This window comes from Camelus bactrianus, chromosome 16 (assembly GCF_048773025.1).
Source record: "Camelus bactrianus isolate YW-2024 breed Bactrian camel chromosome 16, ASM4877302v1, whole genome shotgun sequence".
NCBI classification, from domain to species: domain Eukaryota; kingdom Metazoa; phylum Chordata; class Mammalia; order Artiodactyla; family Camelidae; genus Camelus; species Camelus bactrianus.
The window spans coordinates 55666019-55679206 of record NC_133554.1 but is presented as its reverse complement, the minus strand read 5'-3'; the positions used below and the strand labels follow the sequence as shown (position 1 = coordinate 55679206).

At 55.8% G+C, this 13188-nt stretch overlaps 1 protein-coding gene across 2 annotated transcripts in view; it reads left to right on the top strand.

Moving 5' to 3' along the window:
- Positions 1-13188, top strand: part of UBE2O (ubiquitin conjugating enzyme E2 O) — a 54916-nt gene that overhangs the window by 37021 nt on the left and 4707 nt on the right. The window contains exons 2-14 of one of the 2 annotated variants that reach the window (XM_074343745.1): positions 4437-4496; positions 4608-4718; positions 6652-6749; positions 7281-7344; positions 8032-8175; positions 8538-8647; positions 8770-8845; positions 9175-9647; positions 10011-10165; positions 10428-10540; positions 10635-10763; positions 11419-11508; positions 12407-13103. In XM_074343745.1, the coding sequence (XP_074199846.1) occupies positions 4437-4496; positions 4608-4718; positions 6652-6749; positions 7281-7344; positions 8032-8175; positions 8538-8647; positions 8770-8845; positions 9175-9647; positions 10011-10165; positions 10428-10540; positions 10635-10763; positions 11419-11508; positions 12407-13103 (2320 nt within the window). Of the gene's footprint in view, positions 1-4436; positions 4497-4607; positions 4719-6651; positions 6750-7280; positions 7345-8031; positions 8176-8537; positions 8648-8769; positions 8921-9174; positions 9648-10010; positions 10166-10427; positions 10541-10634; positions 10764-11418; positions 11509-12406; positions 13104-13188 lie in introns of both variants that reach the window. The other variant, XM_074343744.1, reaches the window with a different exon arrangement.

Genomic DNA, 13188 nt, shown 5'->3' with positions numbered 1-13188 from the left:
ATGATCTGGCCCTGCCTCCTGCCCCTTCTTGCGCTGTTGCAGCACTGCTGGCCTCACTCCCCCACAGTCTTCGTGGCAGCTCTTTTGTCTGCTTGGAAGACTCACTTCCTTAATGCACTCAGATCCCTGGTCACATATCACCTTGGAATGACCTTTCTTGAGCACCCACTTAAATAACTCACTCCTGCCCCTCTCCCACTGTCAAGACTCTCTACCCCATACCCATATTGCCTTGGTTTTCTGTGTGGCACTGAGCACCACCTGATGTGTATGTGTGTCCTTTGCTGCACTAGGATGGAAGCTGAGTGAGAGCAGGGACTTACCTTACCAGTGCCTGTCCTCCCTGAAGCCTGGCTCTCCTCCCCTGGAGCAGGAGTGGGAATCCTCTCCTTGGCGGCAGATATGTTTGCTGCTCCCATTTCCAGAGGAGGCAGTGGGAGCAAAGGATGTGGCTTCTCAGATTCCACGAGACACGTCCTGCAGGCATGTCACAAAGATGTTCAAGTATGGGGAATTATACCCAATATCTTATAATAACCTACAATGGGATATAATCTGCAAAACAAAACCAAAAATGAATCACTGTGCTGTACACTGAAACTAACACAGTATTGTAAATAACTATACTTCATGCACCTCGGTGTTCATAGGAGCAGTATTTACAATAGCCAAGACATGGAAACAACCCAAATGTCCATCAGCAGATGACTGGTTAAAGAAGTTGTGGTGTACACACACACACACACACACACTGGTTAAAGAAGTTGTGGTGTGTATACACCACACACACACACACACACACACAATGGAATACTACTTAGCCATAAAAAGAATTAAATAATGCCATTTGCAGCAACATAGATGGACCTGGAGATTGTCATTCTAAGTGAAGTAAGCCAGAAAGAGAGAGGAAAATGCCATATGATATTGCTTATATGTGGAATCTTAAAAAAGGGGGGGACACAAATGAACTTATTATATATAACTTAGATGATTAATTTCTTGGATATGTATAAGTACATTTGACTGTCCTTTATGATTGGATTACTACATTTATTCTTATTTTGTGGTTGGCTTTATTCCTGTGATAACTATATAAGTTTAAAAGGCTAAAGCTCTAAACTGTCCTTAGAAACAATGAACAGTGCATATATGTAAATTTTAAAATGATTTTCTCTCTCAATGTGTATAAATAAACTGTTTACCAAAAAAAAACTATACTTCAATAAAAATTTTTTTTAAGTGTCCAAAGTAATGTTTGTTCATTTTAAAAATCACCTGTAGCTTCTTCACTGAGGCACTTTAGCATTTTGTCATGTTATCTTTCTGGTCTATTTTTCCGTTTAGAAACCTCTGTGAGCTATAGCTCTCCCTCATGAAATATTTAACAACAGTTCACCACCTCAGAGGTTGTTCAGAATTTTAGAGCCTGTGATGACAGTTAAAATCTATCTATCTTCCACATCAGATTCTGCCCCCGTAAGTTGTTTTGTTTTTTTTTTTAAATACCACATTCAGGATGCACCTAACAAAAACGTGTTTCTGTTTCATGGTTCAGTTTTACTCTGGAATCTGGCAGTTTTCCTAGAGGGGGCACAGCACCCTCTAGTGTAGCCTTGGGGTGTCTGGCGCCTAGGATCTGGGTACTTGATCTCCCCAGGGTGTGAGCGGAGGAGGACCAAATGCCGAGAGTTGTCTTCTCCCACCTGGCGGCCTCAGCAGGCGCCCAGGACCCTGGCGGCACCTGTAGTCAGAGGCCACCGCAGCTGCCTTCCCTGTGCCCCAGAAATGAGTGAAGCACTTACTGCTTTTATAACCAGAAGAATTACTGTCTTTTGGAATGTGTGGACCTGCCAAAAATATACTTTACTCTGTTCTTATCCCTGCATCTCTGGGGAGGGATGAGCTTTTATGTGGTTAGGAGAATGGACTCTGGAGCTGGACTGCCTGAATTCAGGGTCCCTCTGTACCACTTAGGAGCCGTGTGACCCTGAATACTTACTTATCTTCTCTTTGTCTCAGTTTACTGACTTATCTGTGAAGACAGTGACAGTATACTTGTTTCATGGCGTTGTGGAGAATTTCTCAGGTTAAAACAGAAAGTGCTAGAACATTGCCTGGAGTAAAATGCGCACCTGGAGTAAAATGCACACCAGCTTCTCCAGGGCAGAAGTTCCTTCCAGGGTGGGGGCTCTGGCTTGCCTTTGTGGTGCCGGGGCAGTGACTGCTTCAGGGCCCTCGGAAGGCGCTGTCCCAGGGGGAGGCACACGGACAAGCGCGGCCCCGGTGTGGTGGGGGTGTGATGAGACGCGGGGAGGGGGAGGTGTGAGAGAATGGAGAGGCTTGCAGGCCGTCTTAGTTCCCTCAGGCATCTTTACCTTAGTTTCTGGAATTCCCAAGGGAAGGGAATGGAGCTGAAATAGTGGCCATGGCACCCCTTCTCCTCCCTGCCTCTCCTGCCCGCTCTGCTCCGCCTCGTCACTGTTGTGCAAGGTTAGAAGCACCCAGAGACCCAGCAGCAGAGTCAGACTCTGGCAGAAGGCCACACGCAGGTCAGGAGAGCCACATCCGAGAGGACACGCTTGCTAACCAGGCTCCCTCTCCCGGGAACACTGGGAACTGCCAGCCCCGCCAGCCCTGCGGAGGTTCTACAAAGGGAGGAAAGAGAAAGCCCGCCTCTGGCCCTGCAGCAATGCCAGCTTTCACTGGCTGTGTGGTCCCTGCTCAGTTTCCCCAGCCCCTCGGGAGCTGTGAGGCCGGGCAGCGTCCCGTCAAAGGCTGCACTGGTTTGGGGTCTGTGCCTGGGCCACTCCTGGCAGCTCTGTCCGGGACTGACACAAACGGCAAGGTTGGGGTGACCTTGGGTCTCTTCTCAGGGGTCCCTGAGCTGGCGAGGTGGCCTTGCCCACTGCTGCAGCTCACACCCAGCCCCACACGGCACAGCCCCTCTCCCAGTGGACCTCCCCTCACTGCAACTTCTGGTTTCTATGGAAACTCGGAAAGACCTGCAGTTGTGGCTTTTTGAACTCTAAAATGGGAGCAGAGGTTTGAGATGGGATGGGACAGCACCGAAAATACATGTCTCCGACCAGGGATTTGGGCAGAGAGGGATGGGAAGTTCTTTGAAATAGAAAAGTGGCACCGCCATCCCAGCACACCCTTAGCAGCGCTCCACGTGGCCTCTCGCAGTCTCCTGGGGTCTTGGAGACAAGGTCAGAGCCTGAACTCGTCAGGTCGTCCAGGGGAGTGAACGCAGCTGGCGTTGGCTGAATGCTTCCTGTGCACCAGGTGCTCGGAGACCGTCTATGCTCTGAGCGCCAGCCTGGGTACGTGTCCAGCGGGTTTAACACCCAGGCTCACTCTCATTGGGATGATGGACTTGTGTTCCCTGTAGGAGAATCTCTGTCGCTTGTTGATGGCGGGCCCATTGCCTCCCCCTTACTTTTTTGTAAGTCACATACCCCTAATAGTGGGGCTTGTTTTGGTGACCTTGAGCCAGTGTCTCCCTTTTCGGTATCTCAGTTCTCCCCTCACAGAGGTCACCTTTCCAGGCCCCGGGACTTGGGGTAGAGAGTGACTGTGAGGAGTGTTCAGGTGGGCGTTGTTTGAGGGAACAGCTCTCTGTCCCCGTGGCTTAGGGTCTTAGAGGTGCCTATGTGAAGGATGTGGGCAGTCAGACGTAGCCGGTATCATGATGCAGTGAAGGACTGCGGAGGGGCAGCCCCAGGTTTGGGGAGCCAGCAAAGAAGACCCGCTGACCCAGTGGAGAGGTGTCCCCTGCCCAGGCTGTTGTGGGGATCCAGTGTCTGCAGAGGGAGCGGGCTGTCCTGGGGCTGCTGGGTGTCCCTGGAGGGATGGGTCAGGTGCTTGCTGTGCAGTTGGCCAGGCTCCAGAAGCTGGCCATCCTGAGAGTTACTCAGCAGCCTGCAGCCCTCCGCAGCGCAGTGGACGAGGAGCCAGCTGCGGCTGGTCGGGAAGGATAGCCCAGATTATAAGGTGGTTCCGGTTGATAGCAGGCCTCAGGGTGACCGACAGCCCAGTGTCACGCTCCTCCTCTGGCCGACTCTACTTGGTGCTCAGCAGCAGGGTCGGAGGGCTAGTGCTTGCGGAAGGTGGAAAACAGATTTCACTCACAGCAAGATGTTTTGCTCTTTGTGGAATGGGCTGTTAAATCTCTCGTTAAAGGAGGCCGTATGTGATCTGTCATTTAGCCACACTTTTCAGTGTGTTCAGAGTTACCTCCGGGAAGCGGTGTGTTTGCCTTCAAAGAGGGACGGTACCTGGAGTGCGACTCTATCTAGGTGCCGTCAGAGGGTGTGTACGGTTAGGATTTGTGGACTTAGCTGTGTGCATGTCACGTCTCACTGAGACGCTGGAGAAAGCTGCATTCTGTCGTGACTTGAGAGGCCCTTCTCTCACCTGTGCTCCCTTTACAGCTGAAACTGGAGGACCGCTCCGTGGTGCCCCGGGATGTGGTCCGGCACATGCGATCCACTGTGAGTCCTGCGTCCCACCCAGTGGGGGGTTGCCTGGGGCTTGTCTGGGCCAGGGCCCCTGGTGGCCGGCGCTGGGCGCCTGCTCGGGCCTGGATGCCTTCTCCTCCCCAGGACAGCCAGTGCGGCACTGTGATTGACGTCAGCATCGACTGCGCGGTCAAGCTCATCGGCACCAACTGCATCATCTACCCTGTCAACAGCAGGGACCTCCAGCACATCTGGGTGAGCCAGCCCCACCTGCCCGCCCCCTGCTGATCAACCCACTTGGGCCTCTGGTTCTCTCCGCGGCACAGAGGTGCTGCACCTTCCCAGGTCAGACAGCAGGGCCCAGCGGTCAGCTCGCTCCCTTGGAGCCTGATCGCCGCTTCTCATGAGTCAGCCATTTAATAAACACGAGGTCGGGACAAGTCCTTATGTCTCCAGCATGGATTACTGGTGTCCTTTCTCCTCTGATGCTTTTCTTTGGGGGGAATCAGTTTATTTTCAATCACTTTTTAAATGACTTCACACTTACTGAAAAGCTGTGGGTACCTGTTTCTCCCTGCGGCATCCAGGTTCCTCAGCTGGTGACGTTTCTCTCCATTTGCTCCAGCATCTTTCCTCCTCTGTCTCTGTCTCTCTCTCTCCAACCCCCCCTTTCCTGAAACATTTGGAAGCAAGCTACAGATACGATGTCCCATGACCCCTAACCACTACAGTGTGTATTTCCCAAAACCTGAAACCCTCTCCTGTTTAACCACCATCCAGCCCCCAAATTAGGAAGTTGATACACTACTGTCCAATCCACAGACCCCATTCAGTTGTCCCCACAATATCATTTTTCCCTTTCTGACCCTGATTCCATCAGGAAGACACTTGGCATTTAGTTGTCAACTCTTTGATCTCCTCCAGTTGGGAGCAGTTCCCCAGTCCTGCTTTGTCTCCCATACCCCAGTGACCCTGACCAGCCTCGGGCCCTGCGTTCTCAGCAGAACTGCCCCAGAAGTGCCACTGAGCTCTTCCTGGCCCAGAACGTCCCCTGGCCGCAGCGGGGGCATGTTCACTTTGCTCCCCAGTCATGCTGGGTTCTGCCGAGCCGCTCTGCCGTGAAGCCAGCACGCACCCCATTGCAAGTGATTGTATCAGTTTGTGGGGGGATATTCTGGGATTGTGCCAATAAGTTGGTGCTTCTCAGACCCCAGTCTGCCAGCCTTCGCTTCCATTAACAATTCCCACCTGGACCAGCGAGTATTCTGATGCCGCTAAATGGTGGTTTTATGACTCCATCATTGCCTGCTTGTCTTTATTAGTTTGGCATCTGCTGTATGCAAGAGCTGTACTTTCTGCCCCATTTATTTATTCATTTTTTTACATCAGTATAGAAGCAGAGATTTCTGCTTTATTCAGTTGGCTGTAATCCATTACTGTCATTATTTGATTTGTTGCTCAAGTGATCCTAGATCTGGCCAGTAGGAACCCTCAAGCTGGCATCTGTGTCCTTTTGACATGTCCCTACCATTTTTTTTTGAATACTTTTTTACTTTCCATCTCGTATTTTTTCTGATTCATCCCTGGAATCAGCCGTTTCTCCAGGGAACCCTGGTCCTTTTCAGAGGATAGAACCCGATGCAAGTTGGGCGCACGAAGTGCTGCTGGGCCCTCTTCGGGGCGGTGCTGGGAGACACACATCTGCGTATGTGCATGGGCGCGTGCACCTCAGTGCGCCAGTGCTGTTCTGTGCGTGTGCTGAGATACGCGAGATCGTCTTAATCCCTCCAGCTCCGGTTCAGCACCTGATTCTCCCCGCCCCCCTCCGTGTTAGTGAGGACCTTCCCGGCGGTGAGACCTGGCTCAGCACCCTCAGCATAGTTGTCTGTTACTTACATCCCTTTACTTACTTGTCCGTGTAACCAGCCTCCCCAACCCACTCCCTCTCGTGTGTCCTGTGTCCTTGGACTCCAGTCAAGCTTCTGTCTCTCTCTGACTCTCCCATCACTGCCAGGCAGCACCACTGCCCCCTCACCCACTAGGAAGGGAGTTGCGGTGCAGTGTGAGCTTGTTGGAGAAAAGCCTGCTGAAACAGTCACTAGGTCCAACCCATCTAGAGCCAAGAGCAACGGGTGTCCTGGACACCAGTGTCTTTGGTCATCTCTCACTCTGTCCCCTTGGCCTGCAGCCCTTCATGTACGGGGACTACATTGCCTATGACTGCTGGCTGGGGAAGGTCTACGACTTGAAGAACCAGATCATCCTGAAGCTGTCCAATGGTGCCAGGTGCGGCTCTCATCGCGAAGGAGCTGTCATTCGGCGGGGCAGCCTATGGCGGGAAGATGGGGGTGTTTCCTCTTGGGGCCTGTGTGATGGGTTTCCTCGGGGCCGTGCCAGGGGCTGCAGGCCTTCAGAGCCTCACGTCTCAGGACCTGACCCTGGACTGGTCTCCTTGTCAACCCGGCCTGGTTCTCTGGCTCAGTTTCTGGCTCTGCTCTGTCTTGGCCTGGGGAGAGGAACATTGTCATTTAGGGTCCCTGCGAGGGGCTAATGCTTTATTTAGGCATCTTAATGGTGGTGAGCACTCAGATACAGGGGTGGAATTTTCTTTGCTTTAGGAGAATTACTGGTACCAGTGCAGAGACTGAGGCATGGGCACAGGGTAAATTGAACCATTTTAGGACATTTTGACATATTAATGCCTCGGGATAACTGTGAGATACTGACTAACACCACAGTGGGTCCGGGCTGCCTCGCCTCCCCTGAGACTCAGGCGCCGTGTCCTGATGCAGACCAAGCCCCTGTTCCCTGTTGCAGGTGCTCCATGAACACTGAAGATGGCGCCAAGCTCTACGACGTCTGTCCACATGTCAGCGACTCTGTACGTTTGCTCCATCTGAGGAGGCGTGGGGGGCAGGGGGGGGTCCAGTCTCATGTTCCTCAGCCCCCTCAGCTGTGCAGGAAGGAATTCTCAGCACAGAGCGTGTAGCTGGCCCAGACCAACCACTGCTTCTAGGCCAGTGCTTTCCTAGAAAAGGGGCGGGCGTGTATCAAAAGGTCTAAAAGTCTGGGTATGGCAACAAGTAGGAGAACTTTGCTTTGTTAACTCTTTTCTCATCCTTTTCAAATCTCCCATTTTCTTGAGTGTATGCAGTATTTTCCTGCAATACGACATTTTAGAACAATAGGACATGACACAAGTTGTAAATAAGTATACCAAGGGAGTGTGTGTGATCACACAGGTTTGGGGACCCCTGCCATTTAGAGCTTTAGTCCTCAAAGTCACCCTTGGACCAGCAACATTGTTGTGGCCTGAGAGCTTGTCAAACAGAATGGGTCAAACGTGCATTTCAGCACGATCCCTGGCGATTTGTGTGTACCTCAGGTCTGAGATATGTTGCTTCAGAGCCCTAGGGAGTGTGGAGCACGGAGGCCTGTGGTGGGGGCAGGAGGGGCCGGGTGAGGCGTGGAGAGGGCAGGCACAGAGTGGGGGGGGTGCGGGAGTGGAGTGCACCAGCCTGAGGAGGCACTGCTCACAGGGACTCTCCTCTGGCCCCAAATCCTGCAGGGTCTCTTCTTTGATGATTCCTACGGCTTCTACCCGGGCCAGGTGCTCATCGGCCCTGCCAAGATCTTCTCCAGTGTGCAGTGGCTGTCAGGGGTCAAGCCCGTGCTCAGCACCAAGAGCAAGTTCCGAGTGGTAGTGGAAGAGGTAGGGACGGGTGCGGGGTGGGAATGAGGACCTTGACCTCTGCGCCCAGGAGCTGAGCTTCTGCCCAGTCTTCCTTGCCCAGAGTGGACCTGCACTGAGGGTAAAGGGAATGAAGGCTGTGGCCACGGGGTCACCAAGAGGCAGATGTCGTCCAGCCTGACTGACCCAGACTGAGCAGGATAGGACGGGGGGAGTGGCAGGTCTGCTGGGCCCTGACTGGTGGTGAGGAGGCAGCAGTGAGGGTGTCCATACTTGGTGCTGCACTAAGATGAAGACCTGCTCCCTGCTGTGGAGGTCAGCTGGGGTCTGGACAGCTGCTGAGAACCTGCTGACAGTGGCCCTGTCTTGCCCGCCATCCCCAGGTGCAGGTTGTAGAGCTCAAAGTCACATGGATTACCAAGAGCTTCTGTCCAGGGGGCACGGACAGCGTCAGCCCCCCACCCTCTGTCATCACCCAGGAAAACCTAGGCAGGTGAGTGGCCCAGCATGCCCCCGCTGCCACCACCCCAAGGACTCTGCCTGGGCCACAGTCACAGGCGTAGGGGGCTGAGGATACCGCTGGCCCAGCCCCCGCTTCTCCCCCTCCCCTCCCAGGGTGAAGCGTCTCGGATGCTTTGACCATGCTCAGCGGCAGCTTGGGGAGCGCTGTCTGTATGTCTTCCCAGCCAAGGTAGAGCCGGCCAAGATTGCCTGTGAATGTCCAGAAAAACACTGCGCCCAGGGGGAGGGCTCTATGGCCAAGAAGGTATGTCCTTGGGGCTGGGGCTTGGCGGGCGTTTGAGGAACTGGCCTTGAGCCATTTCCACAGCCAGGAAGGTCTGTGCTTTAGGCCTTGGGGGGGAACCCTGATGACCCTTGCAGGCCAGTTAGGTGTGTATAGCCGTCACCCCTCAGACCAAGCTGCCTGGGGTCTGGCCTTCCGGGGAGTCCCACACGTCCAGGGCGGGGCCCGTCGGCCCTGCTCCCCACAGCTCCCGCCCCCCTGCTCTGTGCCCGCAGGTGAAGCGCCTCCTCAAGAAGCAGGTTGTGAGGATCATGTCCTGCTCCCCGGACGCCCAGTGCTCCCGGGACCACTCCACGGAGGACCCCGGCAAGAAAGCGGGGGCCAAAGCCAGGAGTGAAACGGGGTCCGCCAGCCCTGAGGAGACGCCGGATGGGTCCACCAGCCCTGTGGACATGCAGGACGAGGGGCCCGACGAGGCCCACGAGGCGGGTGAGCAGCTGCCCCCCTTCCTGCTGAAGGAGGGTGGGGACGACAGGCTGCACTCGGCTGAGCAGGACGCGGATGATGAGGCCGCCGACGACACAGACGACACCAGTTCTGTGACCTCCTCCGCCAGCTCCACCACCTCCTCCCAGAGCGGCAGTGGCGCCAGCCGCAAGAAGAGCATCCCCTTGTCTATCAAAAACCTAAAGCGGAAACACAAGAGGAAGAAGAATAAAATCACCCGGGACTTCAAGCCGGGGGACAGGTAAACTGAGCCTGAGACCGTCCCCCTGGCTCCCCACACAGGCGCACACGGGCTCATGTGCGCATAGGCGCACACATGATCTGCAAGCCCTGTGAAGATGGGCATCCGGCCAATATGATGTTGGTGCCTGGGGTTGGCCAGGTGGAAAGGAGGGACCTGGGAGGGGAGCAGGGGGTGGGACAGGGGCCATTCCCAGAGGAGGTGGCAGGGCATGGAAACGGGAGCGTCCGCTGACTTTCTTCCCTCTGGCCTAATGCTAAGAGTTGCAGGTTAGCAAGCCCATGGGGGTGGGGGTTAGAGAGAGTACCTGCCCTTCCTGTGGGGAGCATCTGGGAGGCCTGGCTTACTGGCCCTGCCCTGCAGGGTGGCGGTGGAGGTGGTGACCACCATGACGTCAGCAGACGTGATGTGGCAGGATGGCTCCGTGGAGTGCAACATCCGCTCCAACGACCTCTTCCCTGTGCACCACCTGGACAACAACGAGTTCTGCCCCGGAGACTTCGTGGTGGACAAGCGAGGTAGTGCCGCCCCAGGACGTCCCCGCCCAGGGCCAGGGTGGGACTTTGGAAGAATGGGCAGGAGGTCTGGGTCAATGAGACTCCCCCTTTAAAGGTGGCTTATTCTATCGAAGATCGGGGGAGCCTTTCTGGTCTCCCCTGACCAAGCCCCAGAACCAGTGAGTCCTGTGCCCTGCTGTGGTTGACATGCAGTGGGTGACGGGGTGGCAGGTTCACTGCCAGGGCTCCTTAGCCAGTTACGTCTCCTCCTCTGGGTTCCCAGTCCAGAGCTGTCCGGACCCCGCTGTCTACGGTGTGGTGCAGTCTGGGGACCACGTGGGCCGCACCTGCATGGTGAAGTGGTTCAAGCTGCGGCCGAGTGGGGACGACGTGGAGGTGAGTGTGTGCTGCCCCGTGCGTCCCCTTCCCGGTGGGCTCTGGTGGGCTGGGTGGAGGGCCCCTGGGCTCACAGCCCCTTCCTGTGCCCCAGCTGATTGGGGAAGAGGAAGACGTGAGCGTCTATGACATCGCCGATCACCCTGACTTTCGGTTCCGCACAACTGATATCGTCATCCGGATTGGCAACACTGAGGATGGAGCACCTCACAAGGAGGATGAGGTACCCTCCTTCCCAGTTCTGGTTCCTGCTCCTTGTCCAGTGCAGCAGCTGCAGTACTGGGTGGTGCCACCAGGTGGCTCCAGGAGCCGAGACTGGCAAGTCCTCTGGGCTGCTTGTCTACCCAAAGCACCTTCCCCAGGAGAGCAGCTGCCCACAGTGGGGCTGCCACTCAGCCTGACCACCTGCACAAGGACTCACCTGCCTGCTGGATAACACCTCATTCACACAGCTGCTCCCTGAGCTCCACTGGTTGTTTATCAGGGAAGCCCAGCTCCTTGCCCTAAGTGCTGTGAGCATGTGCTGTAGGAGCCCAGGAAAGGCTTGGGGAGGTGGCGTCTGAGCTGGGCCTTGGAGAACAAGCGAGGACATTGGGTGGGGTCAAGCAGATTCCAGACAGCGGGAGAGTGGGAACAGAAGTCCCAAGGCTGGAACCCCATCCTGGGACTACCAGAAGCTTAGAGAGACTGGAAGGCAGGAAGGGAGTTGGGGGTTCAGTGGACAGCAAGGCTGGAGATGTTTCAACCAAAGGGTTCCCTGCTCCAGTTACTCACAGTGGTTTCTGGCTGGCGCCCACATCCCTTCCATTCTCACGGCTTCGCCTTTGCCCACATTCCTGGAGAGCTGCACCTTTGACCCTGTCCCATTTGCCCTGCAGCCGTCGGTAGGCCAGGTGGCCCGTGTGGATGTCAGCAGTAAGGTAGAGGTGGTGTGGGCTGACAACTCCAAGACCATCATCCTACCCCAGGTAAGACCTTCCAAGATGTGAACCACTTGGCCCCAGACTGGCAGCTGGGCTGGGAGCTCAAGGAACAGGAAGACAGTCTCTTGGATCTTCCTGGCTTGGGAGTCTTCTCTTGGGTAGTGGGTGTCAGGGAAAGCTTGAAAGGAAGGGCAGTATTATATCCAAAGCCCCGGGGTGAGAGGGTCAGGAGAGCGGGGCAGTCCGCAACTGGCTGGTCAGTCTTGCCCCACCTGGCAGGTGCCCCAGATTCCCAGGGGCATGTAGATTTTTACAAACTTCCCAGATTTGCCTGGATCCCCACCTCACTATGCTAGGGAAATGCAGTTTGCTTCCTACAGGAGAGAGCTTCCCATTGACATTTCTAGGAAAACTTTCACAGATAAGGAAGAGATAGCAAATGGGTTTTGAGTGGCAGGGCTGTTCTCAGCACCGTTTCTTTCCCCTTCATTTGAGCTGATCCTGACACCCCACCTCCCCTCTCCTAGCGCAGCAAGGGGTGGGGAGGGAGTGGCTTGCCCCTCATCCAGGAGGCCATTCCAGGGACAGACCGGGATGTGACACTGCCCAGCTGTCCTGCACCTCCCCCTCCTGTCACATGTTCGCAGCTCCCAAGGCAGTCCCACAAGGGGTGCTGACCAAGTACACTCAATGGCAGGGAGACTGGAACAGGCTGTTGGCTGGGCCTCGGGCCCAGCAGGTGGGGCTGGGGTGGGTAAAGGTGCCTCCCAGAGGCCTAGGGACCACCTAGCTCAGAGGCCTGCCTGCAGAGGCCCAAGCAGAAAGGGGAGGAAGGGTGGAGTTAGCCGCTGAGGCCTCAGTGCTTCCGATCACCATCAGCTCCCAGGGTTGGGGTCCCCAGCAGAGCGCCTCTGAGTTGCCCGCGCCCCCCCCCTTTCCCCAGCACTTGTACAACATCGAGTCTGAGATCGAGGAGTCAGACTACGACTCAGTAGAAGGCAGCACCAGTGGGGCATCCTCGGACGAGTGGGAAGATGACAGTGACAGCTGGGAGACGGACAATGGGCTGGTGGAAGATGAGCACCCCAAGATTGAAGAGCCCCCCATCCCAGCCACTGAGCAGCCAGTGGCCCCGGAGGAGGACAAGGGAGTGGTGATCAGTGAGGAGGCTGCCACGGCCGCCATCCAGGGCGCTGTGGCCATGGCCGCCCCTGTGGCTGGGCTGATGGAGAAGGCTGGCAAGGACGGGCCGCCTAAGAGCTTCCGGGAGTTGAAAGAGGCCATCAAGATCCTGGAGAGCCTCAAGAACATGACGGTGGAGCAGCTTCTGACGGGCTCGCCCACCTCCCCCACTGTGGAGCCTGAGAAACCCACTCGGGAGAAGAAGTTTCTGGATGACATCAAGAAGCTGCAGGAGAACCTCAAGAAGACCCTGGACAACGTGGCCATTGCAGAGGAGGAGAAGATGGAGGCAATGCCAGACCCCGAGCGTAAGGAGGACAAGCCCGAGGGGCAGTCACCGGTGAAGGCCGAGTGGCCCAGCGAGACCCCAGTGCTGTGCCAGCAGTGCGGTGGCAAGCCCGGGGTCACCTTCACCAGCGCCAAGGGCGAGGTCTTCTCGGTGCTGGAGTTCGCGCCCTGTGAGTCCGCCCTGCTTGTGTTAACACATCTGGAAGCCAGGTGGCCGAGTCCCAGCTGCCGCCCGGGGGAGGAAACCATTTCCCT